Here is a 19,520-nt window from a genome sequence, read left to right on the forward strand (position 1 = left end):
ATGCTTCTCTGAAGAGTTCGACTGCAACGAGGACAAAGTTTTGCAGCTAAGTGCTTCATCTTCTGAGACACTTCCTTCAAATTACATGAACTGCATCTGCAAGAAAAGTGGAGGGTCGTATCAGAATAATAAAAATGAAATGATAAAAACAGGGATGAACAGTTTAGCTGAAGTTTGCTAAGCTTTTCCCTCATATTTTTTTTTTAACCAAACTGAGGTTAACAAAGATGTTTAGCAAATTCTGAATTTGAAGCCTTAATGAAGCGAATATGTTTTACTAATGAGGTCGTCGAGTTACACGGTTGGTTTGAGCGCCTTTTAGTTACAAAGCAAAAGCAAAACCACAAGCACACGATGTTACCATGACACAAACATGCAACTGCAAATTTGGTTTCCAAGTTCATGTTAAAACAATTTTTCAGTAAAAACGTAAAAAAAAAAAAAAAAAAAATATCGTCAATTCAGAAGCAAATTATTGAATCACAATATTCTTTTTATAAATTAGCCAAGTTTGTTTGAGGAACCAGAAAACGACAAAATTGTCTCTGCAGATACACCAACTGCAGTTTTCTATTAAATGGGGAAACTGACCAGTTATTACAATAATAATAACACAAAGTTTTTAACTTCACCTGTGGCACATTCTGCAGATTTTTTTTACAAAATATTATAAATACAATAAAAAATGCAAATGAACAAATATTTTTTTTAAATGCAAAAATACACATTTTATTTCCTAAAATGAAATAACACAGCATTCTTTTACTGCACATTTGATTATTTGTAGCAAAGCGTACATCTGTAGCTAAAATAAAATAAAAATCTAACAGGTGAAAAGCTCAAATTATGCTCTACTTAATACAGTGTAGAGCTGATCTGGTGACCAGTTTAGGATTAACTGACTGACTAATAATTAATAAGCAAAATGTGCCTAATAGAAGATTTCTTCTTGTTCCTCTTTTTACAGAATTTGAAGCAGGTGAAGCTAAAGCTGCCACTTGAGTTTTGGGTAAAACATTTACAGACATGTTTTTTCTTCACCTTAAGTGCAAAACGTTTATAGTTTTGTAAAGTTTTTTTAACTACTCCTCCTAGCATGTTGTTCTTTCAGCAAATTGCCTTCTTTTGTTCACTTAACGATTAATTACTAAATTAGTTGATTGTTTCAATATTTGATTTGTCACGATTAATTGCGTCAGCCCTCAGATTTACTTCGAAGGAGACAAAGCTTAGCAAACGGCCAACAATTAAATTTAGCAACAGTTGCAAAGCAGAAAAAACAGGTCTGAGCAACGGAGAATGGAGGAACGAAGAACCAAAATGAGTTGGTCTCTATCTGACAACACAAGCATGACATCCAAGCAAAATAAAAACAAAAGAAAAGAAAAAAATCAACATGTAGTGCGTGATCCACTGGCAAGGACATCAAGGGGCTTAAAAGTTAGCGGCAAAAGCAAATGTGCATCAGCGCCGGACAGACAACGCATGCAGGTGCCTGAGCAAGCAAACAGCATGATGTACCTAAAGAGATGCTCTACAAGAAATCCTTGAGAGAGAGGTGTGCAAACGGGTCCTGTCCAGGGGCTCGGAGAGGACTCTGGCTGGAAGGACTAGAGGCTGCAGAGGGCTAACAGAGGAAGTAGGAGGACCAGAGGACAAGTCAGAGTCAGTACAGAGACTGAAGTAGGGATGAGATTAGTTGGAGAGGCTGTGATGTATGATTGATGGGTTAATAATAATAATAATAAAAAAAGGAGCTGTTTGGAAACAGGAAGTCGAAACAAGAGATGATGATTTACAGTTTTTGTTTTGTTGCTTTCAGCTCCAGAGAGTGAAGGTTTTCTTTCTTTTTGTTAAAACTGTCATCATCTTCAGCAGTATTCACACCGACAACAAAGCTTTCACAGTGACCAACCATGGGACACAACACTACACAATGGCCACGCCCCTTTTACCCCCGCCGCCACCCCGTCCTGATGACGCGTGGACCCACCTGAGCGCTGGACACTGAGCCAAAGGGGTTGGGTGGCCTCATGACGGGCTGGGTGTACATCATGGTGGGCGGATTCATCATCCCCATGGAGCCCATTTGTGGAGGCTGCGGAGGGTTGGACACAAAGTCGGGTCAGGCGTTTCATTTAGTTTGCAAAAAATATGAACAATTCTGAAAAAATAAATAAAGTGTTTTGCGATCCCTACTCTGCCTCCCCTCCTATTGAGGGATGCTTCCTGTTCAGTAGGAATACAAATAAAATACTAACAGGCAAAACTATTGCTTAGGTGCATCACAATAAATTAAAACATTATCAAAAAATGAATTTTCTCTCACATTCTGTACACCTGACTGGTTCAGAGAACAACACACTAAAATCCCCTGATTTCAATTTGTTTAAGGTTCAAAATACAAGTAAAAAGATGAATAAGTCTTTGAGCCGTTCGGAATAATAAATATTCATAAACCGTTTTAAGATAAAAAAAAAAAAAACTGTTCTCATCAACATCTCTGGCATTTAGCAAATAAAAATAATTGTAATAATTATGAATGACTCAAAACAAAAAAAGTTAAGTCTGATTTAACTTCAGACAGTGAGAAAAAAAAAAAATCTGTCTTTTTATGAGGTGTATGAAAATATCAGATTTTACCTGTAAATAAAGCTGTCCAAATTTAGGCTTATGAAATGATAATAATCATAATCATAATAATGGATTCTGTCATAATGTCTTTGATAAATTGTCTCATCATAAATATCTGTAATTTTTAAAATCTGCCAAGCTGCTTAACCATCAAAACAAATTGTTGCACGAAAAGGGAAAATTATTTGTGGAACTTTTCTGTGATCTTCAGAGTGGAAGCAGCAGCTGAGCGGAGGGACTCACCATGCTGTATCCCATCATGCTTGTGGGAGTGGTGGCAGGGAAGGCCATGACTGACGCTGGCTGATGGGAGAGAAACAGTTTGAGGAAACTTTATAGCAAAACCGCCAGAGAGTTGTGGGACAAACGTTTTACATTATTCATTTATTCTGTTTACATACTTGAGTCTGTATGGAAAAATTTGAACTTCTATGGATCAGAGAAAACCCACAATAAACCTTTATCAGCTAAAGATGTAGTGGGATGGATTAAATCAAAGCATATTTGTTACGGCTGAATCGATTAATCAGATTAATCCTGATGAATCGGTTATTGGAATAATTGTCAATTAATATAGTAATCAATTCATCATTAACTTGGGTATGCAGACACAAATGACAGACCATTTTTTGAAAAATAAACATATTCATAGTTGTTAAGCCAAACTGTACAATATTTAAACAAATTTGGCAATTAAGATAGAAAACACTTTTGTCTGTAAACATGTTTTAAACAAAACATGTGATGGAGCGACACTAAGAAGAGTCGCTCTATCATATAAAAATAAAAATACTGGAGGTTTGTCTGTAACCTCTCAAAAAGGGAAATACTGTGATGGGGTGTGAATACTTTTGTGTTGCTGGTCGTTTCTGAAGCAGTTTGTAAGTAAAAATCTTTTAAAATCCTGGAACGTTTTAGAGGATTTATTTATTTTTTTGAGCTCTGAATAAGACTTGAATTTTTTTTAAAATTCAGATTTGAAGGTAAAACTACAGCCGATATAAACATAATTAAATGTGAACGTCTGTGTCACCATGGAGACGGGGTTCCAGGTCGTGGTGGGCGCTGCCTTGGGTTGCCAGTTGGTGCCGCCGGTCATCCTCTTCTCCCCCGGCTGGCTCCAGTGGATGTCACTGCGGATCAACAGAGCAGGCGTCAGCAGCAGCTGGTGGCACTGGGCTGAAAACGCACACGGCGTCCCCATCCACCAATCAGCCAATCAACCGTCACTTACTTCTTCATCGTTCCATTTCCGATGCCCAGATCTGGAGAGCAACATTCGTCAAGCAGTGGTTAGTGGAACAATTTCAGTCATTTTTTTTGTGCGTCTTAATGAAGATACATGTTCATTAGCGCAGATGAATATAAAGCGCTGCACTCACTGCCGACAAGGTTGGCCAGGGAAGAGTCAAGGTCGTCTGACACCAGCTTCTCAGGCTGCTGATTGGACAGCTGGTTGGAGCCGGCGAGAGTCGGCTTCAGGATGCCTCCGGTGAGATCTGACAGGGAAAATAAATATATAGTATTCCTTCATTTTTTTTTTTTTTTTTCAAAATTCATGTTTTTTTTTTTGTTTTTAAACATAACACACTATTGTGCTACATTAAGCAAGATTCAGTCCCATGAAATTAAATCGTCACCATCAGAGTTGAGGCTCCCGCTGCCGGCGGCTTTGTTTCCAAAAACGGACTCAAAGTCCACCTGTAGGGCCCCTGCTGGCGGTTGTGGAGGGGCTTGAGGCGTTGAGTATCCTTTGGAAAAGAGACGAGAACGCTGACTGACAAAGTTACAGCATTTCCGAACTAGATTCCCAAACTGCACAGTAGCAGGATTCCTTAAGCAGAGCAGAAAATTAGATTTGATCTGCTGAAGAGCGAGCCTAGCATACTCTACCTCTGAATAGACCTGCTACAGTAGAGGGCTCAGTGGGGAAGGGAGCCTGGTGTGGGAGGTGTTGAGCAACGGACACCGGACCACAGAAGGAGTCTGACAGGTCGCGTGAAGCAGCCGGATAAACGGCAAAGAAAATGGGAAGATAAAGAAAAGGGGAAGAAAAGCATTCCAAGGACAGGTCAGAAACAGGTAAGGACTGACAACAGCAATACAGAAAGCAAGAAAAAAGTGCTTGTACATAGATACATTTACATATATCCATTTTATTCATAAAAGTTTTTTATGTAATCTCTCAGTAGATCGGTTAAAGTAAAACATTGCAGCATAAAAATGTAGCAACCCACAAGGGATTAAAGGTAAAGTTGGAACATTTTGGGAATCAATCTTGTGAAACGTTGGATAAGAATTTAATATATTACAGATCATCCCAGACCAGCTCATCAGGCCCGCTACATTTTTTTAAAAAAAATTGAAAATCATACTAAAACGCTACTCTAATAGGGGCTGAAATGATTAATTGTTTGTTGAAATAGCCATCAAATAATTTAGCAAACGATTAATCGTTAAACAGAGTATAGCAATTAGGGGAAAAAAGGTCATTTGCTGAAAGAAGAACACAGTCAGCAATAACTAAGTCAAAGCTATGCAATACGTACGTTTTGCATTTAAGACAAAAAAAAAAAAAAAAAATTTAATCTTTTTTAAATTCTGTTTAAAAAAAAATCCTATTAAGCACCTTTTGCTCTCTAATTATTAATCGATTAAATGAGAAATTAAACAGATCAGCCCTGCACTGTTTTGACGTTAATTCCATCAGAAAAGGCTGAGCTTCCCACATGTTGTTAGAAGCATGTTTTTGTTGCAGATGCATCTTTTGCCACAAATGAAATGTTACATTTTTAGGCAGTAAAATGTTTAACTTCTTATTTAAAAAAGGAATTGCGTCATCAGTTTACATACTTGAATCCATTTCTGATGTTTAAAAAAAGGTTTAAGTGGTTAAATGCAAAATTTGCCATTTTTAATTAATCGCTTAGAATAAAATTAACAGAATAATCGATTACTAAAATACCTCATCGTTGTAGCCCTAATCTTAATGCTTCACACTGAATATGTTAAACTTGTCTTTTTAAACCCAGTCATTTGTCTAAATAAAAAATGTTTTTTTTTAATCAAGATTTCGCACTGCTCTTAATATTGTTAACTTGATATCACTTATCAAGTTTACGTGCGTTCAGACAAATTTAAGGCTTTATTATTGAAACTGTTATAAGGCAGTTTGTAAAATGTACACATATGTTTATTTTGGACATAATTAATGTTTAGCTAAAACATCTTCCCATAAAAAAGGCTCTACTGAAAGATGATTATGTGACATCTGGCTTGATGCAATTAAAATTTATTCTCCAACTCAAAGATATTGGCAAATAAAAAGCTGATGATCTGGTCTAGCGATGTTACTACTTTTACATGTTTAGTAGTAACAAAAGTAGAAACTAAAAATAAAAAATAAATTAAAAAAATCCCAAAATGTAAAACTCTTCCTTTAATTCTAATAAATCTGCTAGAGGTATTAAAATAATGGCTCTGGGGATTTGTGGACAGGAGTCTATGTTTGCCAGCAAACATAGGTCAAGGCTTTGAGCCGTCGTAGTACCTGAGATGGAGTGCTCTATCCGCACTGTGCGTTTGTAATTGGTTGAAACTGATGAGTTTGTGTCAGTAAAGGGATTGTAACGATCTGGAGAATCAAAAATAGTGTAAGAACAGGTTTCAACTTTAAAAGCTCTACAGCATCTGAGCACTACAAAGCAACACCAAACTGTAGCTGAAAGCTAACTGCACAGAAGACATGATGGCAGATTTTACAGTCAGCTGCACTTTGATACAACCGTTCCAAAAGTCAAGTGTTAATCACTCTGCTGTGTGGAAAACATATTTAAAAGATGGCATGATTCATATTTGAAAATGCTGTTAAGCTGTGGACTGGAGTCTAATTTAATACAAACATTAAGTTAGTATTTTGCACATAATGACAATCACTCAATTTTGGCTTCAAATTATCCTGAAAACAAATAATTTTGTGATCATTTTGTAAAGTTTAACAACCAATGCCTGTGGTTGTTGCTTTCAAAGCCTGAATCCACTTGCACCGTAAGGCTTTGTTTAGAAAAATCAATGCAAGTAAAGATGGCAGAAAGAGAAACGGCGGAGCAAAATGTCCGAATGGCAGGAAATGACTGATGTGCAACACAATTTTGTACACGGAAAATTCTGGAGCCCCCAGTGGCAAGAATCAAACAAAAGAAAAAAAAATTCAGTTCATTCCTGTAGGTGCCGGATTGTAGTTCTGACAATCTCATGGTGATATATATATATATATATATATATATATATATATTTTTTTTTTTTTTTTTTTTGCATTTACAAAAGTGATCAGAACAGAGCAGAGATCTGGTTTGATTTAGTCAACAAATACAAATTATTCAACTACAGTTAAACTACCAGGAAATGGTAAATGTTGCTTAGGAAGAACAATGAGCTGATATTGGATTGAAAATAAAAGTAAAACTCACTCAAATCAGTCAAATTTAAGACTTTTAAATACCTTTGTACTGCCAAGGGTACCTCTACCCTCAACCAGAAGTTTAAGGGTTGAGGACGGTTGGGGGATCCTGCTGTATTTCCATCAAGTGAAGCAGAAAAAGTAAAACTTCTGTAGTTTGTGGCTTTTGGGAGCAACTTTGTGCTTTTCAAACTAAATACCATTTTCTAAAGTCTTAACTCCCAAAGTGCCAAACTTAGACGTATTATTTTCTACAGATTGCACCAGGACTCGTATGTGTAACAGAAGCGGGGCAGTGGCGAGAACCAACGCTGTCCAGCTAACCGGCAATAAATTAGTATTTACCCATGATGAGTGATTAAACAAAAAAACTAACAAGGTAGCCAGCAAATGTACATTAGTAGCTAGTTACCGATGTCCGCAACCGCTTTGAGTCACAGAACGCAGTGAAGATGTTTGCGTTTGCCTGACAAAAAAGTCCGGTGACAGAAAAGAAAAGAAAAGAAAAAAAAAAAAACTCTACATGGAATTCACAGGACTAAAAAGTCATACGAAGACAAAATTTAAGACCTGTGATTAGCATTTATTTGTTTTGTTTTTTTCTTTTTTAGTTGAAAATTTGAGACATCTTAAGGCCTTAAAATTTCTTGTGGATGCGCTCACACTGTGTGATTTAAAAGACACTTCTGTGTACGAGTTGTACTTGAATGCACCATAAAATAGCACCTGCCTGTGTAAACCCTCAAAATGCAAAACGTTCTGCCATGACGCCACCGGAACATAGCTGCACTTCTGCTATAAAGACTCTGATGACATTTGGGGCTGAATTTGGATGTTAGCCTGTTTGTCTCTGTAGCATTGACGCTTGCGTTCAGCTGGATGTCGTTTCGGGTTAGTAATTAAGTTTAGTGTGGAATAAAACGCTGATGTAAAGCACTTGTGTGATCCAACTTTTTCCCCCCCTCTGTGCTTATGTTGCTAAATGAGAAAATGTAAAGTAGAGAACAGAGAGTTCGGCACATTAACCCTCAGCGTGAATGTATGCTTAAAACAACATATTGTGTGTGTGCTGAATCGAAAGAGCCACACAGAAAGTTTTAGTATACATTCATGTAGCGTTGCACCTCTAACATTGATTATTTGGAAGAACTCAAAAGATTTACCTTTTAAACTTTTTTTCACTTCATCACCATTAAACGTTAGCTAAATATTTACAGGCTAAACAGAAAAAAGCTCTAGGTTTTCTTTTATAAATCGCATAACTTGCTAAACAAAAACAAACCCATGGCCAATCTGAGTTTGGTAAGATAAGGAGAGAAAAAGATCAGCACAGACAAAATATTCAGACTACAGAAGCACATCAAACATGCAGGATAATCATGCGCTTAAGTATTTTACAGATATATGAACGAGAGAGGCGAGAGACTTTGGAAGAGAAACAAAATGAGTTGTTACCACCAAACATTTCATGACCGGATGTCCTAGAGGAAAAGCTAACACCGTCTGAAGACACGACAGGTAAGTGAGTGGCATCGACAACGAGTTTTGACAGGAAAGGGTTAAGGTTTGGCATGGAATCATCTCCAGCTTCAGTAGAGGTGAAAGGATCTATGCAGGCAGAGGGAGAAAAAAAAGAGAAGAGAGACAGGAAAGAAGAAAAAAAATGACAGAGAAACAAGAGTGGAGAGGACAGGAAGAGGTGGAGATCAGAGTCAAACAACAGCAACAAGAGAAGGATAGCATGCAGAGCCAAAGTCTAGAGCCACGGTGTTGGTTGGAGGATGATAAGAAGAAAGGGGGGAAAAACAAAAGAAAGGTTTACCTGCCCACGCCGTGGCCACTGGGAGGCCTGTGGAGGCCGACTGCATGGAGGGCTGGAAGCTCGGCTGCAGGTCAAAAAGGTCACTCTCCATCTTGACCGCACTGCGTCCAGAAAAAACAAAAACAAAACATACATCATGTCAGAAGGTTTTATTAACCCACTACTGAACCATAACTGTCTGGGGATAAGTAAGAAAACAAAAGCTCCTTTAACCAGCTCTATGTTCAATGATGCGCATCGTCACAGAATGGAAACCAGCCTCAGTAAAACCTGACTGATAGGACTTCAACCGTACAGACGTACTAGATTTCTTTAGATTTTTGCAGTTCAGAGACTGCAGGAAAACGCATTTGCCATGAACAGCTTTAATAGAGGTCACATCTGTAGGTTCCAAAAATATTTAAGCAAAATGCTTACATTCCAGTTTTTGTTGAGTGTTTATCAATCCCAGTTTACCCAGCATTTAAATGAGGCTACAGTCTCATTTAAATGTGGTGAAATGTCCCTTTTCGATCTCTGAAACTGTGTGTCTTCAGATGGTAATTCAAAAATAGTGATGGGTAAAAACAAAGAGTGAGATAAATCAAAATTAATGTTTGACATTCAAATTTAAGTCAACGTAAACATTTCCATCTATTCAGTAACATTAGATTTCAGTCTCTGTGAAGACTGGCGATAAGGAGAAACGCCGGGGAAAGAAAAAAAATAAACATTTTACAACAGTTTCATTTTTTCCACAAATGTATTGAGACAAGAAAAATGGTCAAATTTCAAACTATTTGTGACGTTTCAGACTGTGGGAACCGTCTTAGCCTCATGTCTTTTAGCTAGCGATCTAGGGATTGGCAGCTAAAAGAAACGGGACCGAGTGTCAACTCATATTTACGCTCCAAGAAATAAAAGGACATCTTAGATTTTTGGAAGTTTAAAAAAAAGAGCAGAGCAAAGAAAAGAATGCTTTAGTTGCAGCCAATTTAAATGGCTCATGGCTCTCTGATGATTTAAAACAATTATTTAAGACAAGATTTCTTTCCTATCACTACATACTTGAATTTAGGGCCGATTTTCAGTGAGATATTCTTACCATATCTAAAAAGGTAAATATATTTATAGGCTTTAAGATATGCAGACATTTATCCATGTCTGCATATGAAATGTTCAAATCTCTAAGCTTGTCGCAACAAGAAATAAATCAATTAATTGTATCATAATTTTTTTATTATAAATTTTTAATTGCATAAGGTCAACTGACTTCATTTAGGGTTTATGAAACATTTAATTCCTCATTATTTGTGGTTTTTGGCCATTTTGTTTTTATTTTTTTACTTATTTTAGATTCAAAATATCTTCCAGTTCCAGTGTAAAGTGTTCTTTACAAAATCACAGTTTATTAATCTTTGAGTGGGCAAACTGGCATTGTTCTGTCATTATCAATAAATTACTTGAAAATGATCTCAAAATGACAATATCATATATCACAATAATTTCTGATAATTTACCATCCAGCAAAGTGCATTGCGACAGGCCTACGAGTCAGATCTATTAAACTTGGCACAAGAAATCAAAAAAGTAAACTCTAAAGAAGCCAATAAGTAACTAGAGGCTATGTGAAAGCAGTACCCGTTTGAGCAGCTGGGTGTGGAGAAGAGGTCGATGGTTGGTGCTGTGCTGATGGTGCCCCCGGTGGTGGAGATTGGCGATGTATCGGTGGTGGAAAAAGATGGCCTCTTCGAGAGCTCTTTGAGCCTTTGCTCCTGGGACAAAAATAAAAATAAAAAGTAGCGCAACTTAAGAAAGCAGTCAAATGAGGCGCATTCATGGAGTGGATCTCGACCTGTAAACAAACCTTGAGAGCTTTGAGTCGGGCCTGTTCCTCCTCTAGAGCTGCCTGCTTCTCCCGCTCATCCACCTTAGTGAAAGACATCCCTGTGCTAGCCAATGAGGACACTGCGTTTGATAGAGTGCTGGCCCTGAAGCAAGAAAGAACAAAATAACAAAACACCAGACACACAGAGCCAATGAGAAAGCATTATCGATCAAACGCAGAAAAAAAAGCAGCAACAACGTCGGTGAGTTAAAGTACCTGCTGGCTGCAGTGGAGTCTTTGACTTTCTTCCCTTCTAAAGAGGCCAAATGCTGCTCCAGAGCTTCCAGGAGGCTGCTGGGAGCCTGGCGTGACGAGGGAAAAATGAAAAATAAAACAAAACGCACAGTCAGCAACCGCTTGACATGTAGAAAATGTTACGTGAACGGACATCAACACCATTACGGGTAGTGGTGGGCAACAACGATGGAGCAGGAAGCACGAAACCTCATGAAATACCATCGGAAACAAATGAATCGTCAGCCAATTTCAGAGAATTACACCTGCTCCGGGGTGGAAGCCACCAACCACTGATCAATGACCGCATTCCAGCCAAAAAGCTACTCTGGGATGAGAGAGTAACATCTGTGTGGGATGACGGACTGCACCACAGCTCCTTCAACAACCCGGTTGTTGAATCGGCCATGTCTAAAGCACGACAGGGCAGCCATTTTTTTTTCTTCCGTAAATTTATTTATTTATTTTTTTAAACAGGAGAACGAGCTACACTGCCTCAATGACACGACCCAAGTAAAGCAGAATTTTACCACAGCAAGGGTTTTTTCCTTCAACTGCGTTTCACCACGATGTGGGAGACACGAGTCAGAGCAGAGGCATGCAAAAAGACAACACCGAGGCAAGTCACGAACAGAGAAGAAGAAGAGTGAAAGAACAGTACTTACACAAACTGTGAACTAAAGTGGAAAGATAAAGGAGGGAGGAGAATACAGAATATAAAGGTGGTGACAGTCAGAGGGGAGAAAAAGCATTTCAACTCAACTTCTTTTGGGGTGATATATTGATGCAGCAGCATGTATTGTTTTAGTTTCTTCTTGTTTTACTTTAATTTGGAGATAAAGCTGTCAATATGCGATCAATCTCGTTCTATAGGGTGGACTTTAAAAAAAACAACAAACACCTTTATTTACTGAAGCAGACGCGGGTTGGAAGAGCAGAGGGAGGATCGGGAGCAAAAGGAGGGAAAGCGTCCCCTTCGGGAAAAACATGCGGCCAAAACATAAATAAATAAATAAAAATCATGCAAAATCATTAGAGATGCACCAAGAAACTGTCTAGTGAACGGAAGAGAGTAATTACAAAACATGGACTTTACTATATTCTAACCAGAACCAGATCCAATTGGGACTGGTTCTGAGAAGACTTGTGGGATTGCTTGTCTGTTTTTGTCATTTTAAATCATAAAGTTGCTGAGATTTCTCTTTTACTATACCACTACATACTGATTCCTATTACACCAATCAGATCAATTGCTTTGCTAGACAAACATTACTTACAGGAAGATACTAATAAGATCTCGGTTGTCAATATGGCATGTCACATTTTAGTGGATTTGAGCCTCAGAGGCAACCATAGTTACCTTATGGAAAGCTTACGCAGGCCTGCTCTATGCAAAGCATATGGAAATCACTGTTTTTGTCATGGCATTCATGCTAATCGCTAATGAAAGATGCTAAAGTCAGCTAAGAATGCCAACTCTAACCATTTGGTATTTGATTAATAATGTTCATAAGAGCCTGTTTTACAATTTACTCCATACAATCATAAAAACTAGAAGAAAGAAAGAAATAATTTGATCTTTTATTTCTCCTTTTTTTAGCTTTTGTAGTTTTTAGCTCTAACAGCACATTCACATTTTACAAAAACGACAACTCACAATTCTGATTGGTGCATCTCTAAAGTCACGTGTCTCGTTTAATTAACATCTCAGTATAATCTACATCTGTGCTCTAGCCAGACCCAAAAAACACTAAACAAAACACAGGGACGAGCTTAGCTGGAAATAAAGAAAGCAAAGCAAGGCATGGCTTTTTCTAAAAATAAATAAATAAAAAATGATGTTGCTCACCTGTGAGAGGTCTGGGATATCGCCTCGATCAATTCCCACCTGCTGTTTAAAAATAGATAAATTAAAAATAAATAAACCAGTTGAACTCATTTAAGGCAACAGCTTTCAGAGTGAAAATGAAGCAGAATCTACCTCGGCTACTTTGAGGAACTCCGATATCCGGGTCATGCGAGTGAGGAACTTTTTGTAAATGTCCAAGCCTTCTTTACACTGAGTCTTCTTCATGTCAAAGTATTTCTCTGTTTGGGAAGGAGACGATGCGTTTTCTAACACTAGTGCAAACATTCTGACAGCAGGAGGGGGAAAAGCAAAGCTTAAGGTCTCACCGAGCAGGTTGATGATGCCTTCATTGTAAGCAGCAAAGAGCCTGATGGAGTCTTTGAAGAGGAGCATGAAGGCTGCATTGATGACTCCATTAGTCAGCTCGTTGGCATTGACCTAAGAAAAGGCAGTCAGCCACGACTATTTCTATTAAAAGACACTGCGCTGCCATTTGCTGAGGCACAAACTGTGTGAAATGTGAGTTTAGAAAACACAACGTAACCTGTAAATTTCAGCCAAACGAGGCTTTAGCGGAAACTCACGTTAAAGTCGAGGAGGGCGTCCATCTGGTTCTGAATAATGGGTATGGTCTTGAGCAGCTTCTCTGTGTTCATGGTCCTCATTACGCCGTCGACTCTGTTTGGACGTGTGGAGTCACGGTTACTTAATGAGGCAACAAATGGTCTAGAATGTCAGACGAATTTAAAGAAAACATTGAAAATAATGTTTCTTTTAAGTCAAACTAGAATATTTGAACATGCCGTTTCTCCAATGAAAACACCAAAACCTCAAACGGCTTTTTAGTTATTATAATTAGGAAATGGGCAAAGAGAGAGACGCAGCGTAGGCACAAAAATACAGTGACATTTTATTTAGAAATTTATAGTTTATTAAAATAAATACATAATTTTTCCTGCAACAACCTACTGTGGTTCCATTTTGATATTTGATGAGAAAGTGATTTTGGCAACAATAAATAAATAAATCACATCTGTCTTTAGAAAAAAAAAATATTTTAGGCAAAAATTTTAAAAAGAAATCAAATTTAGGAAGGTAACAATATTAATTTAAGTTAATACAGACAATTCTACGTTGTTGTGAATTTCACGGCCAGGATAAGTTTCTAAATCTATATACAAATATATAACACTTAAAAATAATTGTGCATTTTCAAAAGGGGACCATCATCTTTGAAGTGAATAGATCCTGAATTCATCTGAAGTTACTCTTGAAATGATTAGTGAAAGACATCCCTTTGCTAGCCAATGATGACACTGCGTTTGATAGAGTGCTGGCCCTGAAGCAAGAAAGAAGTTACTCTTGAAATGATTAATCAGTGATTGTTTTTTCAGACATCAACTGTGGGAACGCAGTTGATGTCTGAAATAAGTTAGAAATAAAGACGTTCAAATCACATTTGAATTGTTTTTTGTAAATTGTTAAGGCTGTATGAAAATGATTGAACTGAATTGGCATATACAGCACATCGATCACAATTTAAACAAAATCGTATCGTGACAGACTGAGAAACATTGTATCATCCAAACAAATCGATATAACGTATTGTGATAAAGGTGTTGATTAACACCCCTTGTATATATATTTGTTTTCATAAGACTGAATAAAGTGAGTCCAGGGAAAACACGGAATTTTTTTAATAACTTTATCATTGTTGTTAAAACCAGATCTACAAACATGCAACAGTAAACAGGAAATTTTACATATTTTAAACATTTAAGAAATGATGGTAATATGGCTTAGTGATCTTCCTTAATTTTCCGTTTCAGTTTCTCATCACAGCCTCTCTGAGTAGAGGCAAACAAAGGACTAAATTTGCATGTGCGTGCGGTGCAGGCCTTTCCTGGTTCACTTTTCGTAAGCAAGCACCGATAAGCTATGGTACTTCCCCTTCATAATAAAATAAGATTAGAATTAACCAATATGTAATTGACACTTAAAATCTATTAAAAATAAGACTTGTATTCCGATATTCAAGTTAATAAATTGTCACAGTCGACAAATTACTTGGAGGTGGATTGTTGGTCAAACAAAACAAAAAAAAAACTAAATTTTAAGAAATGGAAACAAAGGTTGGTTTAGTAACTGGCCAGTTTATCTCTACAACTATGAAGAACAAGATTGCATTAGGACAACACTGCAGTAAACACAGGAGAGAATCCCAGTTTGTTCAGTCTTACCCTCGTTTAACTTTTGTGAAGTCGAAGGCGACCTGTCTGTAGGAGACGGCTTTCTCGTTCAGGTACCGACTATACCTTCTGATGAACGTAGACATGTCGTAGCCTGCAACGTCACGCCGTGGAAAACAACAAAACATAAATTAGCTTTTATTCTTCTTTTCTAAAGAAAAATATATCAACACCTTTCACTCGAAGCATTACCTTGTAGGCCACTTTTGTCCAAAAAATTGCTGAGGTTGAAAAGTGTATTCCTTGAAGCCAAGTACTGGATAAAACGCTGCGAGAGGAGAAGAGCGGTTAAACTCTGGGGGTTAGTGTGACGGTGATGATACGAGCGAATGTTTCACCTCGTTGCCGTACACCATGAGGTGGTGTGTGGTGATGAGCGACTTGAACACCACCACCCAGCTGGTGTTGGTGGTCCTCTCGAATAAAGAGTCGGCCAGTTGGGGAATGTTCACGTTCATCTCGTTGGTGCAGTGGATCAAATCTGGAAACAAAACAAAAATATATATATATATAAAAGACCAACCCTGCAGTGGAATCCATTTAATATAAAATAAGTTGCACCTCTCCTTCAGTGTTTGCTATACAGCAATTCAAAATTGCAATTATTACGAAACGCACGCAAACACCTGGAAACCCTGAAGGCTTCATCCTCATATTCTCAAATATTTCTGTTTCTGTAGAAACAGAAATACAATTTTTAAACAAATTTTGCAGATTTGATTAAAAATTTGCTTTTTTACTACTGTATACTGTATTCACCCCCCCAAAAAAACCTGATTGATCACATTATGGATTCCATTTTTTAAGTCACAAAAACTGTCATATAAAGAAATCTTCAATCACACAAAATAAATGTAAGCCTATTTGACAGGATTATTACCAGAGGATGATGATAATAATAATAATAATAATAGTATAATCTGCTGCCTCAAATGACACGTTTTCTATGCCTACAAGCCTTTGAAACAAATTTATTGCGATCACCATTTCAGAGATATTTGCTAATTATAAGGAGTCGTGCATTACATGATGTGATAGTTTAATGCCGCAGAAAACGTTTTATGAGGGTTTGAAATGTTCAGGTAAAATTTTTAAATAAAGTCCAACTAAGTTGTTTTCTTGTCATAATTTGAGGATATACCCAGATGAAACATTCATTAAAATGATCATGAAAACATTTTTTTTTTAATATTGTGCAATCTTTAGTGTAAAATATGTGACTTATGTATTCAGAGACGACTCAACTGACTGTTTTACTTGTCAACGACCAAAACTAATACTCCTTAGCTAAACTTTTTTTTTTTCAAACTAGTACAATCAGATTTGTTAAATCCATCAGTTTAATTACAAAGCTGGTTTAACCCCGATTATGTTAAAGCACCAATATTTTTAATAAAAATAAAAAATATTTTGAAATCAATAAAATAATGTGGAAAACTGATTAATGGCCCAAGTTAACTTCTGAATCATATGAGCATATTTATTTGTTAATCATTTAAACTCATTTATGATCAGTACAGATTAATTATCAACTTGTTTACAGGCCAACACTTCCTGTTTTCCATTAAATATAATGGAACATGTTGGAATTTAACATTTTCTTAGATATTTGGCCTGCAACACATTAAATGTCAGCCTGCAAACCCCTACTTAGTGGTAAGAGGTTTCTATTTGTATTGAGGATAATGTGACCTTTACGTGATGGTATCAGCTACTTGGTTCAGCTTTTAAGTGGGTAGCGTTTACTTTTGACTTGTTGAAAATGTTGAGTGTAGATAGCGGCTCCACCCTTCCTATAAAACAAGAAAAGGGAGGCTCCCAGGGCTGAAGCCAGGAATTTTATCTAATCAAGCCTCCAATGACTGTTTTACACCCATTTCTATTTAAACCCAACAAAAACGCTGCTTACTTCTGACTGCGATGGAGACAAAGTTAGTGTCAAAATATTAAATCTTCTTCAAGACTGTCAAATAAAAGCGTAAAACTGATTTGTGAGTTCAAGCCATCTTTTGTATCTCTACGGTTTGATGTCATTCAGCCGTTTATCGGAACATGAGCAAGAAAACAATCCCTGATCAGAGAAACGGAAATGACTTTCAGTACTGTTAATATGCTTACAATGATGGGAAATTGACCTGAAAACTGAGATTTAACAACAATAATTATACGTTGTAATTTGTTTGATTGACTCTAGTAAAAATATTTGAAAAAGAAAAAATGGAGGAAACTGTTAAATGAGCACATTTTCTGCAGTAAAATGAAATGGAAAATCATGTGTGAAAGCAGTCACGCAGCCCTGCATCTGAAGCCGTTAATGCCCAGTCTAATTGTTAATGGTGAAGACGCACCGCTTGGCCGGGGCACCAGTGAGTGCACTGCATTAGGACGTTAACCGCTCATGTTCTGCCCCACTTCCTTTGCTCGTACTTTGCTTTAATGATCATAGTTTGAACAGCGGGCCCCAGCTGCGCAGATGACCCTGGCATTCACGGCAGCGATCAGACCGGCCGAGTATATGGGCCTCCCTTTCTGTCCTATATTTGACTTTTTCAAAGGAGGAGGGGGGGCGGGGGTGTACTACTACAAGTAGGACAGAATAACCTTCCAGAGAAGCAGCGGTAGCCGCAGTTAGCATAGCTGGTTGAACCGCCCGGAAGAAGAGGATGACGAAGACGAGAAGAGCCGGGAGGAGGAAGAGGGGGTGAATAATTTCAAAATGAATCAATCCACAAGACTCAAATGAATTCAAGTAACAGCCATATGACGCCACAACAAGGTCGAATATTTCGTACAGGTCAGATCCATTCAAGGAGTGGCTGTTAAAAACGTCCACTCATAATGCAGAAGACGGTATAGTTATGTAAAGTTGCTGACCCGACCGTAGTGGATCTGTAAAACACACATGATGATGGTGTCAGAATAACACTCAACTAGAGTGAATTATACAACACCTTTGTAACGTTAACCTTTGACCTGGGAGCAGTAATCGTGCACAGGTCAGGATACGGTGGCTTTGTCAGGAGACAGCAGGTGACATCGTGTTCCTTTGCGGCTGATTCGCAGCCTGTTCGATTAATGATTTATTAAAGGTCTCAGCCAGCTCCTCGCTTTAAATCAAACTTTGGCCACCGCTCAGCCTCGACCTGCTTCTATAGTTTGTTAAGAGATTTAGTTGGAAGCGGTTTAAAAAAACTCCGTGACCATTTTAGCAAGATTAGAAATCTAGTTGTGTTACTGGTTTATCCGTTTGGTGACCATTTAATCTAGATGGGTTAACTTGCGCGTTCAATCTCTGCATATCTGGACTGTTAAGATATAACTTTTACATACATCAGCCTCTAGATGAATACGTTTTTATGGAAAACACAAACACCGATTCAATTTGCCCTACATAATGGAATAACATGTTACTCAGCCTTTTGGAAAACATTTAGTTATTAATGGATTGTGACTTAACCAAACTTTTTATTTTTAGTGATTGTTTTTGTTACAGATAGCTTGAGTAGGAAATTCAGCTCTTTAATTAGAGAGCTTTTTGTTCTTGTAAATCATTGATACAACACCCGTTTCTAGTATAGATTGGACTAAACGCTACTGTATATAACAGGGCTGGATGATATGCTAGGCATTGTTTTTCATATCAGGTCCAATATTAGAGTTTTTTCCTCACTTTCTTTTCTAAAAAAAACCCCAAAAAAACTACATAAACATTTTCAAAATGTGGCTTTTATATTAATCATCCCTTCAGCAGAATAAAGACACAATTTTACCAGAAGAATGTCTTAAAATTACAAGAAAATAAGCACAAAAAGAAAAGAAAATAAGAAAAAAGCCTGGATATACATAAGTATATATATATTTTACCTTTTGCAGTCTCATAAAGTTACTACTTCATCCTCTAATATTACTACATTATTCTTGTAATATTAAGACTTCATTCACAATATTTCTACATTGTCATGAGTGTTTATTCTATAATAATAATAAAAGAAAACCAATCTTAGCCTGGCCCCAATTTTCTGTCATGGAGTTAACCTGAATTCGGAGTCCGAATAAACAGAAGATATAAAACATGTCTGTCAAACAAAATGGCGGCTTTGGGGTGCACTCACATCACTCTGAACTATGGAGACTCGAGGAGAATGTTGGTGAAAAAAAAAATTAAAAATAAAAAAATCCAGATTTTTCCAAATTTAAATCTTCAAAAACCAAAAATTCAAATGATTAATAAAACTCGATGCAAGTCATCGTCTCCAAATCTGTTTTTACCCTTTTACTCAAAACTGAATTCATAATCTGAACTAAAATGAACGTTGTGTCGTCTCTCTATGGCCTTTACAGGTCACTAAATTAAAATACAAGTATATAGTAGAGGTGTGCCGATCGATCGGTCACCGATCACAATC

At 37.3% G+C, this 19,520-nt stretch overlaps 1 protein-coding gene across 10 annotated transcripts in view; it reads right to left on the reverse strand.

Annotated features, from left to right (window-relative positions):
- Nucleotides 1-6: 6 nt before the first annotated feature.
- picalmb (phosphatidylinositol binding clathrin assembly protein b) overlaps nt 7-19,520 on the reverse strand; it is a 31,528-nt gene continuing 12,014 nt past the window's right edge. Inside the window, exons 2-24 of one of the 10 annotated variants that reach the window (XM_015033678.1) lie at nt 15,453-15,595; nt 15,307-15,382; nt 15,106-15,208; nt 13,450-13,543; nt 13,192-13,303; nt 12,998-13,104; nt 12,866-12,907; nt 11,682-11,693; nt 10,999-11,084; nt 10,762-10,885; nt 10,536-10,666; nt 8,916-9,016; nt 8,549-8,701; nt 6,185-6,268; nt 4,528-4,620; nt 4,275-4,385; nt 4,017-4,133; nt 3,869-3,899; nt 3,668-3,767; nt 2,878-2,937; nt 1,994-2,098; nt 1,522-1,627; nt 44-96 (exon numbers count right to left, since the gene is read on the reverse strand). In XM_015033678.1, coding sequence (XP_014889164.1) covers nt 1,535-1,627; nt 1,994-2,098; nt 2,878-2,937; nt 3,668-3,767; nt 3,869-3,899; nt 4,017-4,133; nt 4,275-4,385; nt 4,528-4,620; nt 6,185-6,268; nt 8,549-8,701; nt 8,916-9,016; nt 10,536-10,666; nt 10,762-10,885; nt 10,999-11,084; nt 11,682-11,693; nt 12,866-12,907; nt 12,998-13,104; nt 13,192-13,303; nt 13,450-13,543; nt 15,106-15,208; nt 15,307-15,382; nt 15,453-15,595 — 2,078 coding nt within the window. In that variant the 3' untranslated portion in view covers nt 44-96; nt 1,522-1,534. Of the gene's footprint in view, nt 97-1,521; nt 1,628-1,993; nt 2,099-2,877; nt 2,938-3,667; nt 3,768-3,868; nt 3,900-4,016; nt 4,134-4,274; nt 4,386-4,527; nt 4,621-6,184; nt 6,269-8,548; nt 8,702-8,915; nt 9,017-10,535; nt 10,670-10,761; nt 10,886-10,998; nt 11,085-11,681; nt 11,694-12,865; nt 12,908-12,997; nt 13,105-13,191; nt 13,304-13,449; nt 13,544-15,105; nt 15,209-15,306; nt 15,383-15,452; nt 15,596-19,520 lie in introns of all 10 variants that reach the window. The other 9 variants (XM_015033677.1, XM_015033681.1, XM_015033680.1 and 6 more) reach the window with 9 other exon arrangements.

This window comes from Poecilia latipinna, unplaced genomic scaffold (assembly GCF_001443285.1).
Source record: "Poecilia latipinna isolate Pla-1442-1.1 unplaced genomic scaffold, P_latipinna-1.0 Scaffold276, whole genome shotgun sequence".
NCBI classification, from domain to species: Eukaryota; Metazoa; Chordata; class Actinopteri; order Cyprinodontiformes; family Poeciliidae; genus Poecilia; species Poecilia latipinna.